This window comes from Podarcis liolepis (genome assembly GCF_965112155.1).
Source record: "Podarcis liolepis genome assembly, chromosome: 13".
NCBI lineage: Eukaryota > Metazoa > Chordata > Lepidosauria > Squamata > Lacertidae > Podarcis > Podarcis liolepis.
The window spans coordinates 30678547-30695807 of record NC_139573.1 but is presented as its reverse complement, the minus strand read 5'-3'; the positions used below and the strand labels follow the sequence as shown (position 1 = coordinate 30695807).

Genomic DNA, 17261 nt, shown 5'->3' with positions numbered 1-17261 from the left:
TCAGGGTGGTGCAGTAATGTTGCTTGGCCGGATAAAACGCAGAAGGTAAAGGAAAGATTCGGAACTGAAACTGTTTTCTGCCAAGACCTCTCAGCAACCATGAAAGCATAAGTGGGGGTAATGAATTGAGGGACAGCAAGCCAGGGCTGGAGTTCAATGGGGTGAAAATCTTGATGGGGCCAATGGAGCAAATGTTGAAGATAGGGAGGAGTGGAAATTGGGAACTGTATTATCAGTGCAGTTTCCTCCTGCCCAACATACGGTTGGCATTTCATGCCCACTGGGCATGCTCAGTTCTCATTGGGCTCTCTTGGGTCTCCCAGTGTATAATCTGCTGTTGAAATGGAATACTGAGGAAGAAACAGTAAAATCGGCAATGATAAAATGGGCACAAGACATAGGCCATGACATTATGTTCGCTGACTGGGAGAAGCTGTGGACCACCGGGATTAAATTCACGGCATGTAATGCCTTAAGAGAGAATATTATGAAAATGATGTATAGGTGGTACATGACCCCAGTCAAGCTTGCAAAGATATATCATTTGCCCGATAATAAATGTTGGAAGTGTAAAGAAATTGAAGGTACTTTTTTTCACCTTTGGTGGACGTGCCCAAGGATTAAGGCTTTCTGGGAAATGATATATAATGAACTGAAAAGGGTATTTAAATATACCTTCCTGAAGAAACCAGAGGCCTTCCTCCTGGGCATAGTTGACCAATCGGTGTTAAAGAAGGATAGAACTTTTTTTATGTACGCTACAGCAGCAGCAAGAATTCTTATAGCAAAACACTGGAAGACAGAAGATCTACCCACCGTGGAAGACTGGCAGATGCAACTAATTGACTACATGGAGATGGCAGAGATGACTGGCAGAATCCGAGACCAGGGAGAAGAGCAAGTGGAAGAAGATTGGGGGAAATTTAAAATTTATTTGCAGAAATATTGTAAAATTTCTGAATGTTGATGACATTGAAATGAACTGTGGGGGTTCTAGCAACAAGATAAAATTTAAGATTAAACCAACAACAGATAAACTAAGGGCTATGAATTTGCTGAACCAACTTTTAAAAGGGATACAAGAACGGGGGATGTGAGGAAGTCAGGAAAATATGTGAATTTAAGATATAAAACTAAGAAAGAGGGAATTTTTGTGTTTTTCCTATACGTGTTTTTTCTTTTTTATTATTAGTTTTTTAATGTTTGCATTTTTGTATTTTTGTGCTTAATGTTTGTATTGTTGTATTTTGTAGTATGTATTTTGTATTTTTATATCTCTTTTGTTCTTGTCTGTATTTTTTCTTTTATACTGTGCATTGTTAAAACTTAATAAAAAAAATTACAAAAAAAATATCTTTTGGGTCTCCCAGAGTGGGTGGGCATAAAGATAAACCACGAAAACACAGGTTTTCAGGTTCCCGAGTCGCATGATACCTCATTCTCATAGAGGGGTGGTGTCATTTTGGATTGGCACTAGAGAATAAGTGGGGCCCTGCAGCAAACTCTATTCCATCCCCTTTCTACCCACCCCCGTTTTCCTTGTTGTCGTCCCCCCCTCAACACTGAGCATTCCATTCCCACTGAGCATGCTCAGTACTTGTTGGACTGTTTGAGTTTCTTCCTCCATTTTGTCCCCACCCCCCATTTTGGATATGGGAGGGTGAACACACCTGAGATACATTAGCATCTTGTACTTCTTAAGTGATTTCAGTGGGTTGCAGTGGAGGACTTGGGTACTACAGAGCCCTGTGCAAGGCCAAATTTGCCCCCCCCTCCAGGCATCAGGTTGACCCCTGACCAGATCCAGCAGCCTCTTGCTGTGTTCTTATGTCCTGCTCAATAACCCACATAAGTAGCAACTTTGTTTATTTCTCCCCACAAATCACTGTGTTTTGAGTCCCCTGGGAAAACTGTGAATAGAAAGTAGAGCATCGAAACAAAACACACACATTCTTCCTTCTCCTTCTCTTCCATCTCCCTTCTCCTCTCCAAGCCCTCCCCTCTCAAACACGGGGCATTTCCTCAGTTAATTTAGTTTCATTTCTCAGAATAGAAAAGCAGGGAAAGAAGTTATGAATTAAACTTTCTGGAGAAAAAACCAAGGCGAAAGAGCTGCTTGGAAGGCTGGGGACTCCCTGACCCGCCTCGACATGCCTTGTTAATGGGGTGATGCGACTTGGGAAGGTGAGAGTCTGCTCTGCTTTGCTGTGTCATTCAGGATTCACACAGAGGTGATGCACACCCTTAAGAGGCAGGCTGGAAACTGCTGACTTGCTTCTGTGTTCTGCCCAACAGGCTGCCAAAGTTACATGGCAGCATAAGGGCATCACACGCAATCCATCCCCCTTTATGGCATTTCCCTGCATAGAATCATAGAGTTGGAAGGGACCCTGAGGATCATCTAGTCCAACCCCCAGCGATGCCAGAATATGCAGCTGTTCCATACAGGGATCGAACCTGCAGCCTTGGTGTTATCAGCACCACACTCTAACCAACTGAGCTGAATGAATGAATGAATGAATGAATGAATGAATGAATGAATGAATCTTTATTTGAGTCAGCCATCAGCCATAGCAATAAAACAACAATACAATATACAAAGAATAGAAATAAAAACTCAGTTATATAAAATACATTTTAGGGTTTTGAATCAATAGTCAAATGGTGGATCTTATTCTGATTGCCCCAGCTAAAAACCTTGCAGCCTTTGCTGTCATCTGCTCATCTTGATCTGCCAAGAGAAAGGACACTGTGGCAGTGGCTGGGCAATAAAAGAGGGGTGATAATCTCATTCCTCAAGTCTTTATAAAGAGTGTAAGCCAGAAGGGCATGCGCCACCGATTCAGTACTGCCATCTCCACAGGGACATAAGCGTTTTTCGTGTGGAATCTGTTGGAATCGTCCCTCCAGTACAGCCGAGGGCAATACATTCAATCTTGCGAGAGTGAAAATGTGTCTATATTTTAGAATTGCTAGATATCTATGCAGGTAGGGTGCCAGAGAGTTGAAATGGGAACCTAGAAAATAGTCATATCATGGGCAAAAATTCCTTATTGTGGCCAAGTTGTTCTGACACTCGATACCATTTAGGCACTGACAAATTAGACTGTTTGCTTTACTAAAACCCAAAGTGTGTAGCTGTTGTGGTGATAAACCACAAGAGTGAAGTTTTTGATAGACAATTTTAGTCCAGGCACTCTTGTGACAATATGGCAGCATTAGGGATATTAAACTGGGGGGATTCGAGTTTAGGTGAAGCCAATAGTTAAGTGCCCTACACCAGGTCCATAATTCTACCGAGGGAAGATTAGCCTCTAGGAGCAACCAACTGAGCTATCCAGATGCTGAGGATTCCCGACCCCTCGCTGTCCTACCACACAAGTCCGTCCACTTTCCTGCATGAAGGGATGGTACATGTGTCATCTTCACTGTTGAATAAAATGCAAAAGGATGAGGCTATCCAGATTTGCCATAGGACCGAAAAATCCTTCCGGAACAATAGATTTTAGCATACGTCTGTCTTGGGAGACAATGGAGGAGTGTGCCTTTGGAAGTGAAGTCAAACCATTGGATAGTTACACTGCTTGCTGCGACTGTAGAACAGAGGTTTTCAACCAGTGTGCTGTGGCATCTTGGGGTGCTTTGAATGATGGTCAGGGGTGCCGTGGGCAACACTGGCCTCTGCCCCTCTTCCCGTCCCTCCCTCCTCTGATGCCCTCTTGCATCTCTGCCTCCCAAAGGATTGTGTGGTTGTTTGTTGTGTGTGTGTGTTTAATTTTTTTTTCCAACAATCAAAACACAAACAGTGAAAACGAACAGTGAAAACCCCCAGGCAGCTGTTGCATTGGGTATACATAATCAATAATAACATATTCAAATCAACCAAATGTATAATTCTATATACCTTAACACTCCACCCTCCACAAGGTTTATTTAACTTTTAACATTTTAATTGCCCCAAATTGTTCAAACCTGCCCAAATAATTCAATATTTTCTCAAACCAATCCTCCTCTTTTTTTACTGACCTTAAACCCTTTCATTTTACATATTTGTTGTTTGTTGCAACAGCCCCAGGCAAATGGTCCTCTGGCGCAGGCCAGAGGGTGCTGGTTTCCAGGACCTGAGGTGGCCTCGGAGTAGGCAAGCAAGTGGGTGAGGGAGCCCAGCCAGCCAGCCAGCCATCGCTGTTGGGAATGGACAGACAAGTGGGAGGCTGGGCAGGCAGGCAGGCAGGCAGGCGCTGCCCTGGCCTTTCTTGTGCTTGCTGTGTGAAAGGCCTGCATGCCAAGCACCAAAGGGGAGCCATTCTGCCATGCAGGCCTGGCAACGCCCACTGCTACCTCCCAAGGTGAGTAAGGGGCTGTCCTCATGTTCACCTTTGGCCAATCTCTGTCAGGCTGTTGTGGCTGGGGGCATCCAGCCAGTGTGGTATAATGATTAAGAGCAGTAGATTTGTAATCTGGTGAACCGGCTTCGATTCCCTGCTCCTCCACATGCAGCTGCTGGGTGACCTTGGGCCAGTCACACTTCTCTCTGAAGTCTCTCAGCCTCACTCACCTCACAGAGTGTTTGTTGTGGGGGAGGAAGGGAAAAGGAGATTGTTTGCTGCTTTGAGACTCCTTAGGGTAGTGATAAAGCGGGATATCAAATCCAAACTCTTCTTCTTCTTCACTTCCCAGGCCCCTCTGGGGCACTGTGAGGAGGCACCCCTCTTTGGGGCAGGGGGTGGCTCAGAGACTGGGGTGGTAGCGGTAGCTGCCTGGAAGACTCCCAAGGAGAGGGGAGAGGAGAGAAGGCTGAGGGAACACTCCACAAGGGAGGGTGTTCAAAAAGGGGTGAGGGGCTGCCGGCTCTGAAGGCAAGGGGCGACGTAACTGGGCTCCTGAGCCCCACAGGGTTGCCACAGAAAGAATGTGGTTGGTTAAGTAAGCCATGGGCTCAAAAGGTTGGGAACCTTTGCTGCAGATCATTGATCTGGCAAGCACCACTATGGATACTGGATAGGACTGGCGTTTGCTCCAGGATTGTGAAAGTTATGGCGTTGACTCCAGTGTCATCTCTTGCCCTTGTGAACCCGTATTAGTCAGATGGAGCAGAACCTTCACTGGCGCGGTCAGAAGCAATACAAAAAGGTGCTCATGTCTTTCTTCAATGTGATGGCCGTGGTTGATGGAGAATGACTAACAGGTTAACAAAAGCTTGCCTCTGTGGTCTCAAAAGATGATTTATGTTTCTGGGTTTGGCAAAGGGTATGCGTGATGCAATGTATCTAACATTATTTTAATTGAAAAGGAGATTTAGCTAGTCAGCAGTCATGACAAGCTTTAAGTAATTAGTGGGATAAAAAACAACAACTTCATCTGCCCTTTGAAAGCCGGGAGGAAAATTAGCCAGTATACGCTAAGTGCACTATCATAGACTCACCTGCCACCATTCATTGACAGCATAATTATTTTCAATCCAGAATTAAGCATAGAATCACAGAATTAAGATGATGGTTTTTTAAAAATTACTTTTCAAGCAAGCGTTTGAACTGCATCCAAAATATACTGTGACCTCTGCTCAAGGCAGGGCACTTACAGGTACTTGCCATTTTAAAAAGGGGGGAGGGGAGTCAAATAGCTGATGGATCACAAAACATTAAGGATCCTTTCATAGGAAATTCTTATGTAGATAGCAGAATAAAAATCCTACCACCTTCCTGATTATCTTTGTTTTACCTAAACTGTTGGATTTTTAAAGCAACAAATCGAATAATCCTCTGAAATTAACAAAGAAAAATAAACTGAATAAACTGGATTCCCTCCCAGTGTAACCATATAGCATTGTATCACATTGCATTAATGCAAAAACCGGTGTGCTTTTAAAGCAGAGCTTAAACCCCATTCACCAAATGACAGCTGCTTCTAGACATAATGGCAATAGGGGGGAAATTATTCAGTGCTGCTACTGCAAGTGCATAACTTTACACCCCCTTTCAAAAGGCCTATGCCCCGTTGGTCAGCATCAAAAGCTATATTAGCTTTTCTGCAAGCTTTCCCACAATGTGGTTGTTTTCATTATGACTGCTGCCATTTGTTGCCATTTTTATGCGTGCATGCATTAAAAATCTGTTTATGTTTGTCTTGGGGTGTGTTTTTTAAAAAAAATCTTCGTATCTTTTTATTATTTAGTATGTTTTCTTCTGCAGAAAAGGGTCTGATAGATTAGATCAATCTCTCTGTGAGATAGGGTCTTTCCTCCCTTTCTAAACTAAATTGCAGTGGAGCTAGGGTTGCCATATTCCCCAAAGCTGAGCTTTTTTTGGAAAAGTCCCCCCAGAAAGCCCGATTCCTGGAAAACCCAGACATAAGTCAGTCCTAAGGGAAGCGATGGGGAAGGGAGCCTATAAGCTATATGACAGCTCAGCCCAGTGATAAACAGGAGCCACCAGCTACTAGTTATGAACTTCTGTGGTTCTAAGAATCTGATTTGCCCCCCTGAATCTCTGTGGTCCAAAATCTCTCCCTGGTGTAAAAAGTCAGGGACCTGTGCTTTAGTCCAGCTAGTCCAGGACTCTGTTCTCCCATTGGTCAACCAGATGCTTATGGGAAGCTCTCAGGCAGGACTCAAGCATGACAGCCCTCTCCACTACCATGGTTTCCAGCAACTGGTGTTCAGAGATATATTGCCTCAAACCGTGAAGGTCAAACATAGCCATCAGGGTTAGTAGGCATCGACAGCCTTCTCCTGAGTGATTTTGTCCAGTCCTCTTTTAAAGCTATCCAAGTTGTTGGCTCTCCCTGTCTCTTGTGGAAACAAGCTCCTCAGTTTAACCACACACCGTGTGAAGAAGTTCTTCATTTTTGTCTACTCTGGAATAAAACCTGCAGAATCAGCGTTAACCTAAAAGTTAACGCTGCAATTCCGGCAAGATGTGTGCAAAAGGTAGAAGGAAAAAAGAGGCACGGTAATGCAGGGATAAAACGAGCATACAGTGGTACCTCGGGTTAAGAACTTAATTCGTTCCGGAGGTCCGTTCTTAACCTGAAACTGTTCTTAACCTGAGGTACCACTTTAGCTAATGGGGCCTCCTGCTGCCACTGCGCTGCCGGAGCACGATTTCTGTTCTCATCCTGAGGTAAATTTCTTAACCCGGGGTACTATTTCTGGGTTAGCGGAGTCTGTAACCTGAAGCGTCTGTAACCTGAAGCGTCTGTAACCCGAGGTACCACTGTACCTAAAGAAATAGCATGCAATAATGTGTTAGGAAGCAGCGAAGCTATAAAAAGGAAAGTACAGTAATTACTCAATTGAGTTCCAAGTACTCTAATGAAAGGTTTGGCCCACCCAGCTCCACCTATTCTCCATGTTGACATGCTGATTAAACAGAGGGAAGAACCCAAGCATGCATATTGGGATTAGCTATTAATTATTATAATTAGCTAATGATGGGCTAGGCTAGCAATTTGACAAAAAAACACACCATACACTTAGGAGTATGATGCAATTGCACATTTGTGTATAAAAAGGTAAAAACCGCCTTCCGAGGTCACCATCGCTGCATTTCTGCACAGGAAAGGTCCTCTGTACATTGTGCTGCAAACATGAGTTTCTTTAGCCAGTCCTCCAGACAAGCCGCTTCTTCCCGCAGCAGCAGCAGCAGCCGAGGACCAGCAAGGATGTCTGGCCATGGAGCATGCAGCTTCAGCGGTGGATCTAGTGGCAGGGCCTTTGGTGGAAGCTCCAGTTTCAGTGGTGGATCAAGCGGCAGGGGCTTGGGTGGAAGCTCAAGCTTCAGCGGTGGATCTAGCAGAAGGACCATTGGTGGAGGCTCCAGCTGTGGTGGCGGCGCCTGGGGCTCTGGCGGGGGCATGTGCGGTATGAATGGGATGTCTGAGAGCAGAGGGAGATGGAGTTCTGGTGGCATGTCATGTGGTGCTGGTGGGTCCTGGGGCTCCAGCGCTGGGTGGGGCGCCATTGGAGGTGGGTCAGCCGGGGGCTTTAACGGCTTCGGGGGCAGCGAGGGTGGACTCCTTTCCGGCGGCGAGAAGCAGACAATGCAAAATCTCAACGACCGCTTGGCAGCCTATCTGAACAACGTCCAAGCGCTGGAGGAGGCGAACAGTGACCTGGAGAGGAAGATTGCAGAATGGTACGAGAAGTTTGGAGGAAGCACCAGAGGCGGAGAGCAACGGGATTACAGCAAGTATTACGCAGTCATCGATGACCTTAGGGCACAGGTATGGAAAGAAACAAGCCACACAGATATGTCGCAGGGCTTTGTTTGCTGCATTGGTTCGATTCACAAGGCTTATACAGTCGTACCTTGGAAGTCAAACGGAATCCGTTCCGGAAGTCTGTTTGACTCCCAAAACGTTTGGAAGCCAAAGTGCAGCTTCTGATTGGCTGCAGGAAGTTTGCAAACCGAAACGGTCACTTCCGGGTTTGCGGTGTTCGGGAGCCAATATGTTCGAGAACTAAGTTGTTCAAAAACCAAGGTACAGCTGTATTTATGGTGCGAATTTGCAGGTAGAGGGGGGCAGGAGAGAGTTAATGGGGCCAGAGGGACAAGACACCGGAACATAGGAAGGTGCCTTACACTTAGCCATGTTACTCATCCAGCTATGTCAGTGTTGTTTACACTGAGTCATAGTGATTGTCCATGATTTCAGAGAGGCTTCTCTCCTAGTCTGTTCTGGAGATGCCAGGGATTGAATCTGCATGCAAAGCAGATGCTCTATCATTGAGTTACGGCCCTTTCTCAGAGACACCCCTGGAAGGTGAGATCCATTTTGACAAAGGGCATACTTTTATTCCCCCAACCCTCACATTATTATTATTATTATCAATTGAGTTTATATACTGCCCTATACCCAGAGGTCTCAGGGCGGTTCACAGAAATGTTGTAACCTTTCCTCATAGAGGAGTAGCTACAGCTCCCCAGTCATTTATTGCTGAAATATTAATTTTATTTACCTACTTTTCTGTGGTTTTTTTGTTAGTATTCTTCCATTCTAATAAAAAAAACTCCTTAAACTTATTGGATGCTTAGTTTTAGACAAAATCTATTCTAACTATATAAAAGAGAAGAAAGAAATAATGTCATTTTAAAACCCATATATCTCTCATCTGTCTATTTAATACTATATATTCCACTCATTAATTAAACAGACTTGTCTTGACTTCCCACAACAAAAGGAGACAAGATATGTAACATAATTCATAATCCGTCCTATTCTTAATGGTGCTAAATAATAATTAGAATCATAGAATCATAGAGTTGGAAGAGACCACAAGGGCCATCGAGTCCAACCCCCTGCCAAGCAGGAAACACCATCAGAGCACTCCTGACATATGGCTGTCAAGCCTCTGCTTAAAGACCTCCAAAGAAGGAGACTCCACCACACTCCTTGGCAGCAAATTCCACTGTCGAACAGCTCTTACTGTCAGGAAGTTCTTCCTAATGTTTAGCTGTACAAATTAAAATTGGGTAGAAATTTCCAACAGCACTGTAGTTTATTTCTCTGGGGGGAGCCATGACTATTTAAAGTGGTATCATAGTGCTTTAAATGTGTGTGAATGAGTTGGGAGAGGAACTTACTACATGTCCGAATCCAACATTCAATTGTATATTAATTATTGATTCTTTCTTTTGCAGATAATTGCTGCAATTACAGACAATGGCGGCCTCATTTTGCAGGTTGACAATGCTAGGCTGGCTGCTGCTGACTTTAAGCTGAAGTAAGTGGGACAAAATGGGCATCTGCTCCACATCCTGGTGGAGATGTTTGCTGAATCATTCATGTAGAGCAGAAAAACCAGCCTATTGTGAGATCTCCAGCATGCATATCCCATGAGGTGTAAATACAGTACATTTCCTGTATGCTTGGCTGGAACAAATTCATAGCCACCAACCAATGAATTGCATTTGTATGCTCCAGCACAGCCCCAACCATGTCTACTCAGAAGTACGTCCCATGGAGTTCAGTGGGGCTTACTCCCAAGGGTTATAGGGCTGCAGTCCTAATTTCACATCGTAAATTTAGCTGAGTGCTTAGCTAATTCCAGGTTTGGTTCATATGTGTGACAAAAACACCACTGATAACCACACCTTCTTTAAAACCTGGTATGCAAGCACATAGCCCCAACATAAAGCTGTGGGTTAAACCACAGAGCCTAGGACTTGCCGATCAGAAGGTCGGCGGTTCGAATCCCCACGACGAGGTGAGCTCCCGTTGCTCAGTCCCTGCTCCTGCCAACCTAGCAGTTCTAAAGCACGTTAAAGTGCAAGTAGATAAATAGGTACCACTCCGGCGGGAAGGTAAACGACGTTTCCGTGCGCTGCTCTGGTTCGCCAGAAGTGGCTTAGTCATGCTGGCCACATGACCCAGAAGCTGTACGCCGGCTCCCTTGGCCAATAAAGCGAGATGAGCGCCGCAACCCCAGAGTCGGTCACGACTGGACCTAATGGTCAGGGGTCCCTTTACCTTTAAAATAATATAGGAACTTAAGAAGAGCCTGCTGAATCAGGCCAGTGGCCCATCTAGTCCAGCATCCTGTTGCCACAGTGGCCTGTGGGAAATCTGCAAGCAGGATTTGAGCGCAAGACACCTCTCTCCTCCTGTGGTTTCCAGCAACTGGTCTTCAGAAGCATTGCTGCCATGAAGAAAACTGATGAAGGCATCGAAGAAAACACCCACAGAGAAGGAACATGTTTCCCTCTCTGTGTTCAGATGATTCCCACATGATCTGCTGACAACCTTTTTAATCCATTTTGCTTCAGGTACGACAATGATGTGGCTCTCCGCCAGAGTGTTGAAGCTGACACCAATGGCCTCCGTAAGGTCCTAGATGAGATAACCATGAGCAGGGGTGACCTTGAAATGCAGATTGAAAGCCTGACTGAGGAGCTTGAGTATATGAAGAAGACTCATGAAGAGGTAATGTAGGTCTCAGTAATGCCTAAAGTCAGGTCCAATATGTGTGTGTTTGTGTATGCAGTGGTACCTCGGATTACAGACGCTTCAGGTTACAGACGCTTCAGGTTACAGACTCCGCTAACCCAGAAATAGTACCTCGGGTTAAGAACTTTACCTCAGGATGAGAACAGAAATCGTGCAGCGGCAGCAGGAGGCCCCATTAGCTAAAGTGGTACCTCAGGTTAAGAACAGTTTCAGGTTAAGAACGGACCTCCAGAACGAATTAAGTTCTTATCCCAAGGTACCACTGTATTTACCTTTACATATACACACACATCTTAAGGGCAATGGGTGCTTGCAGTGGGAGTTAATAGTATTGGTTTGCATTACCTGTATAGATAATAGGGGAGCGGGTGGCACTGTGGTCTAAACCACTGAGCCTCTTGGGCTTGCTGATCAGAAGGTCGGCGGTTCAAATTCGCATGATGGGGTGAGCTCCTGTTGCTTTGTCCCAGCTTCTGCCAACCTAGCAGTTCAAAAGTACACCAGTGCAAGTATATAAATAGGTACCACTGCGGCAGGAAGGTAAACAGCATTTCTGTGCGCTCTGGTTTCCATCACGGTGTTCCGTTGTGCCAGAAGCTGGCCACATGAACCAGAAAGCTGTCTGTGGATAAACTCTGGCTCCTGTGGCTTGAAAGTGAGATGAGTGCCACATCCCAGTCACCCTTGACTGGACTTAACCGTCCAGTGGTCCTTTGCCTTTTCACCTTTACATAGATAATAAACAGACCAGAGCCCAAATCAAGCTTTACCTACGCAGGAGAAACTTCAGGTAAATGATGGAGCAGAATACAAAATAGTACAGGGATGCCAACTTGAATAAAATATTGTTGTTGGCCCAGGTAAGCCCCACCCCACATAATCAATCACAGGACACAGTGCACAACACAACATTTGAATGGGAATGCCCATCAACTCTGAGGGCCCGGCCCCCACAAATATTTTATTGTGGCAGTCAAGGCCCCATGGCCCCTAGGAGTTGGCTTCTATGAAATGGTAAGAGCAGGTATCCTGAAACTCGGCCCTCTAGCTGTTTTGGGACTACACCTCCCATCATCCCTAGCTAACAGGACCAGTGGTCGGGGATGATGGGAATTGTAGTCACAAAACATCTGGAGGGCCAAGTTTGGGGGTGCCTGAGTAAGAGGGACCCCACACCTGCGCCTGCTCAATCTATTTTGGATCAAATACAGACCTCTCTGGAGTCTGGGCAGTAGAAGCAAAGCTATTGAAACCAGTCAACGTCATCTAGAAAACATTACAATTACTCAGAGATACTCCTGGTATTTTTTAAAAAATGATTTATTTTCCTGCTCTTGCAGCAAGTGTTGAAAGAACATTTTTATTGGTGCAGGATATGAGCTCTGTGACTGATACCACGGCCGGAGGCATTGATGTGCAAATGAATGCCGCCCCAGGAGTTGACCTGACTGCCCTCCTCAATAAGATGAGAGGAGAATATGAAGCCCTCGCTGAGGAGAACAGGCAAGACATTGAGGCCTGGTTCAACGAACAGGTAGGTGGCAGAAATGCTCACTTTTTTATTATTTAAATAGTTTTTATTTGGTTTTACAAATTCATTCACACTCATAGTCACAAGTAATAAAAAAAACCACACAAGATTCTTCCGAATCTCAAGACTTCCCTCCTCCCCTCCGTGGGTTCTTTAAGGTAACTTTTTTTAACTGCATATTATAAGTCCATCTAACTTACAATCCTCCATTGTATCCAAAGTCTATGTATCATTGCAAGAGTTATTAGAAACCTGCCAAAGAGTTAAAGTGTTTACAGTAGTCTTTTAAATACAATCTATATTTGTCTCATTCTCTGTTGAAGTTTTGATCCTCCCGATTTCTGATTTTCCCGTTCAGTCTTGCCATCTCTGCATAGTCCATTAATTTCATCTGCCAGTCCACCTTCGTAGACATCTTTCCAGCTCTTTCCAGCTCTGGGCAAGCAAGCATCCTTGCAGCTATTGTAGCATACATAAACAATCTTTTCAGTTCCTTCAGTATCTCTGCACCTACAATTCCTAACAAAAAGGCTTCTGGGTTTTTTTAGCAGCAGTTCTTTTCAACATTTTTTTCCCCCAATTCATTATATATCATTTCCCAGAATTCCTTATCACTTTACAATTCCACCACATATGATAAAAGGTGCCTTCTTTTTGTCTTGCAGAAAATGCTCACTTTTGACCTCGCGGAGGACTCTTCCCTAAGCAAAATTATTCATTTGAATAAAAACCTTTGGATAACTCTCTCTCTCCCACTTTTAATCACTTTATTTCAGAGTCAAGAACTGAATAAGCAGATCAGCACCAGCGTCGAAGAGACCAGCACCAACAAGAGTGAGATTACCGAACTAAGACACACTCTGCAAAGCCTAGAAATGGAACTGCAAACCCAATTGTCTATGGTATAAGAATTCTTTCTTTCGTTCAGTTAGCATCTTTTTTTCTTTGAGAATTTTTATTTTACAATTTTACAATTGCAAATAAACATTTTACAAACTTTAAAATATCCAGGGACTTCCCTTCTTCTCTTTCCGTGGTTCATTTTGTGTATCATACATCCCTGCATATTTTACTATAACCATTCAAATCAATTTTCCACTTTTACATCCGTCAAAAATTATTTACTCTGCTGAATTTATCTCAAGGCTGCCAGTGTTTTCAGCTGCATACAGTCATTTCCCACATATTTAATAAATGTTTTCCACTCTTCTGCTAATATATGTTCTTCTTGCTCTCTTATTCTATGTGTTAAATCTGCAAGTTCTGCAGATTCTGTCTACTTAAGTTGCCTGTCCTCTTCAGTTGGGACCTCGCTCACTTTTCATTTTGGGGCTAACAGTTAGCATCTTTCTTTACTTATTACTTTATACCTTTCTAACCCTTCCTTAAGTTTTAAACAAGAAGAGAGATAGACAATATACACAGAGGGCGCACATGGCTTTGTGGCATCCAGCCCTACCATTAAACATACCATGATCTTTTAAATGTGTTTGTTGGAAGGGCTATTTGTTTGTTTATGTTTTTTATTATCTGTGTTCTCGTATTATCTTTTTATTTAACTTTCAATGTTCCATTCCCCCCCCCCTTTCATCAGAAACAATCTCTGGAGGCCACCCTGGCAGATGTAGAAGGCAGATTCTGTGGCGAACTTTCCCAGATACAAGGAGTGATAAGCAACGTGGAGGGACAAGTGGTGCAGATCAGGGAAGACATGGAAAGCCAAAACAGAGAATATGAACAGCTCCTGGATATCAAGATCCGCCTGGAGAATGAGATCGAGACTTACCGCAGTCTGCTGGATGGAGGAGACAGGTGAAAAGGGAGGAATGTGGTAGAAGTCTGCCATTCCTAAATGTCTTTGATTTTCCTTTGCCTAAGGGTCCACACATCACTTGGTTTCTCATTGCTTAATTCCCTCGCTCAATATGCACATTCTCCAGTCAGTTTGCATAGTCTCCAAGAAACACGCCCTTTCTTTCTATTTCTGGTTCAGAAATGTGCAAATGTATTATGAGGCAGCCTGCTTGTGCTGGTTAAAATAATTGATCACATTGGATAATGCAGACATTCTGGACTTAGAAGGACATAATACCTACAACAAAGACTTTACTGATCTTGGTACTGTCAAATGTACATTCACAGAAGCCCTCTCTTTTTTCTATAACCAAGTCTAAAGTTTGTTTGTTTTTTACTGTTCTTATAGTGATTTTGAATCTGGATCCAGAAGAACCTCTTCAGAAACTAGATCTAGAGGATCTGTAGGTTCAAGTTCTAGAGACCAGACATCTTCCAGCTCTGGATCCAGAGCTTTTGGCAGTGGAGACTCAAGATCCACAGGATCTAGAGGGTTCGGATCTTCCAGTTCTTCAGATTCCAGATCCAGGGTCCAAGAAACTTCCAGCTTTCAGTCACAGTCCAGAGGCTCTGGGTCTGCAGACTCACAATCTAGAAGCTCAGGATCTACAGACAGAGGATTTAGTGGTGAAAGTTCCCAGGATTCAGGATCAAGATATGGAAGCAGCAGCAGAGGTAATACATGTTGCTCTTATTTTTCTGTTTAAAATGCACGTTTCTATTTTTGTTAAAAATGCACATTTATTTTGCTACTAATTTCAGAGGGTGAAATAGTGCTGATAAATTGCCTATTGGAGCACCAAAATTGAACTGAGAAAGTTGCGTGTATGGCAGGCTTGTGCTGGTGAAGAAAGAATCAGCGTTAAGGAGCCACCAGCGTAATAACAACTTTACCTCAGATGGTCACCCAGTGCAGAAATTGCCCAGTGGGATGGTTGATAAGGGTTGCGGCTGCTCCCATTGGCCCTCGTCCCTCCAAGCTGCTATTTGCATGGCCTATGAATTGTGGGTCGACTCTGGGCAAATGGGATATTGATGGCACAGAGTGTGTGGCACAATGATAGAGCATCTGCCTTACATACAGAACATCCCAAGTTCAATCACCTACATCTCCAACTAGAACTGAGAAAGCAGACCGAAAACCTGGATAGTTGCTGCCAATCAGTATGGACAATACTGGCTTAGATGGGTCAATGGTCTGGTTCACTTTAAGGCAGCTTCCTGTGTTTTTAAGTAATACAGTCATCCCCCCATGTTTACATAAGAGCTCCTTGATCTGCCTGTTTAAAAGAATAACTGCTCTCCTAAATGCCTGCATTTCCTTTCTTGCACAGATGTACAAAAAACAAGAGTGATCAAGACAATAGTGGAAGATAGAATTGGTGATCAAGTCGTCTCCACTCACGTCCAGTCGGTTGAAGAGAAGCCAATTAAATAAGCCATCTCTGATTCTCATGGGGAATCTTTTGAAGCATGCCATAGCAGATGCATGCCATGAAAAAAGCTATGCCAAGGAGTCAGAAGCTCGAAGATTTCTGCCTTAAACCCACAATGCCGTGTTAGAAATGCCTTTTTTCTCTGCTTCTGTCAATGCTGCTTTCTTGAGCGCCTTTCTTCTATGCAAACCAAGACAGAAAACCGTGATCTTATCGGCTAGCAGCCTGCAATAAAGATCTTCCTTCTGTAGCAAGTAAATGATAACATTGTGGTCAGGTGTCTTTATTTTAAAACATTGTCTACATCTGCCTGTGCCAGTCTTCTCCAAACTGGTGGCTTCTAGGTGCGTCGGACTACAACTCCCATTAGCCCCAACCAGCACAGCAAGGAAGGAACGTGGATCTCTTGGTTTCAGATCTACAAACCAGTCACGGATGGGGCAGCCCTCAAACAGAGGACACCATTGAAGAGAGGGCTGCCCTCTGAGCGTCCTTCAAAAGAGAGGACTCCCCTCAGTAAAACAATCACAGCAGCCCTGTTTCCAAGCTGCTGCAGCTGTGTGCATCATAATTGCCCAGCCCCGTGAAGATCCTCCACATAGAAGCCCCAATGATCATGAAGGGCATCTCCATGTATGTGAGGCCAGGCTGTGAATTCAAAAAACCCCTGTGCTCCTGAAGCACTTGTGGAGAAGCTGTCATTAGACCACCAGTCACATGTTGGTGCAGGGATAGGCCAAAGGGCTGAATGTGGCCCTCTAGGCCTCTCTGCCTTTCAGGAGAGACGTGGGTGGCGCTGTGGGTTAAACCACAGAGCCTAGAGCTTGCCGATCAGAAGGTCGGCGGTTCAAATCTCCATGATGGGGTGAGCTCCCATTGCTCGGTCCCTGCTCCTGCCAAACTAGCAGTTCGAAAGCACGTCAAAGTGTAAGTAGATAAATGGTACCGCTCCAGCGGGAAGGTAACGCCGTTTCCGTGCACTGCTCTGGTTTGCCAGAAGCGGCTTAGTCATGCTGGCCACATGACCCAAAAGCTGTACGGGGGCTCTCTTGGCCAATAAAGCAAGATGAGCGTCGCAACCCTAGAGTCTGCCACGACTGGACCTAATGGTCAGGGGTCCCTTTACCTCTTGGGAATCCAGGCCACAATTCCTCCCTAGCCACCCCTTCTTTCCCCAACCTACACCCCTCATCCGACCTGTTTCATACCCTTGACGGCTGTGTTTTCCTGTCTGGAATATGTTCTTGATTTCCTGGACAGAAAATGTGTTCAAAAACTTGCTCCAACCACTTTTGCCTCTGGCCCTGCCCAGCACTGACTTGTGGCCCCTGGAAGATTACTACAGGGGAATGTGGCCCTCAGGGTCCTCATCTCTGTTCTTGGATCCTGGAGTTTGGTACGGCAAGTTTCCTGCCCAGACCCAAACTGCAAGGGACGGGGATGTGGCCAACTGGAAATAGGAGTGGGGAAATGAGAAATGGAAAAAACCCAAA

General features: G+C 44.7%; 1 protein-coding gene across 1 annotated transcript; it reads left to right on the top strand.

Moving 5' to 3' along the window:
- Positions 1 to 7863: 7863 nt before the first annotated feature.
- On the top strand, positions 7864 to 16619 carry LOC310692555 (keratin, type I cytoskeletal 12-like; the record flags this gene model as incomplete). Its single annotated transcript, XM_083473503.1, has 8 exons — positions 7864 to 8223; positions 9642 to 9724; positions 10767 to 10923; positions 12320 to 12481; positions 13255 to 13380; positions 14073 to 14290; positions 14682 to 15007; positions 15667 to 16619. The coding sequence occupies 8 exons, from the start codon at positions 7864 to 7866 to the stop codon at positions 15768 to 15770; spliced, it is 1536 nt and encodes a 511-aa protein (XP_083329629.1). The 3' UTR covers positions 15771 to 16619.
- Positions 16620 to 17261: the final 642 nt, after the last annotated feature.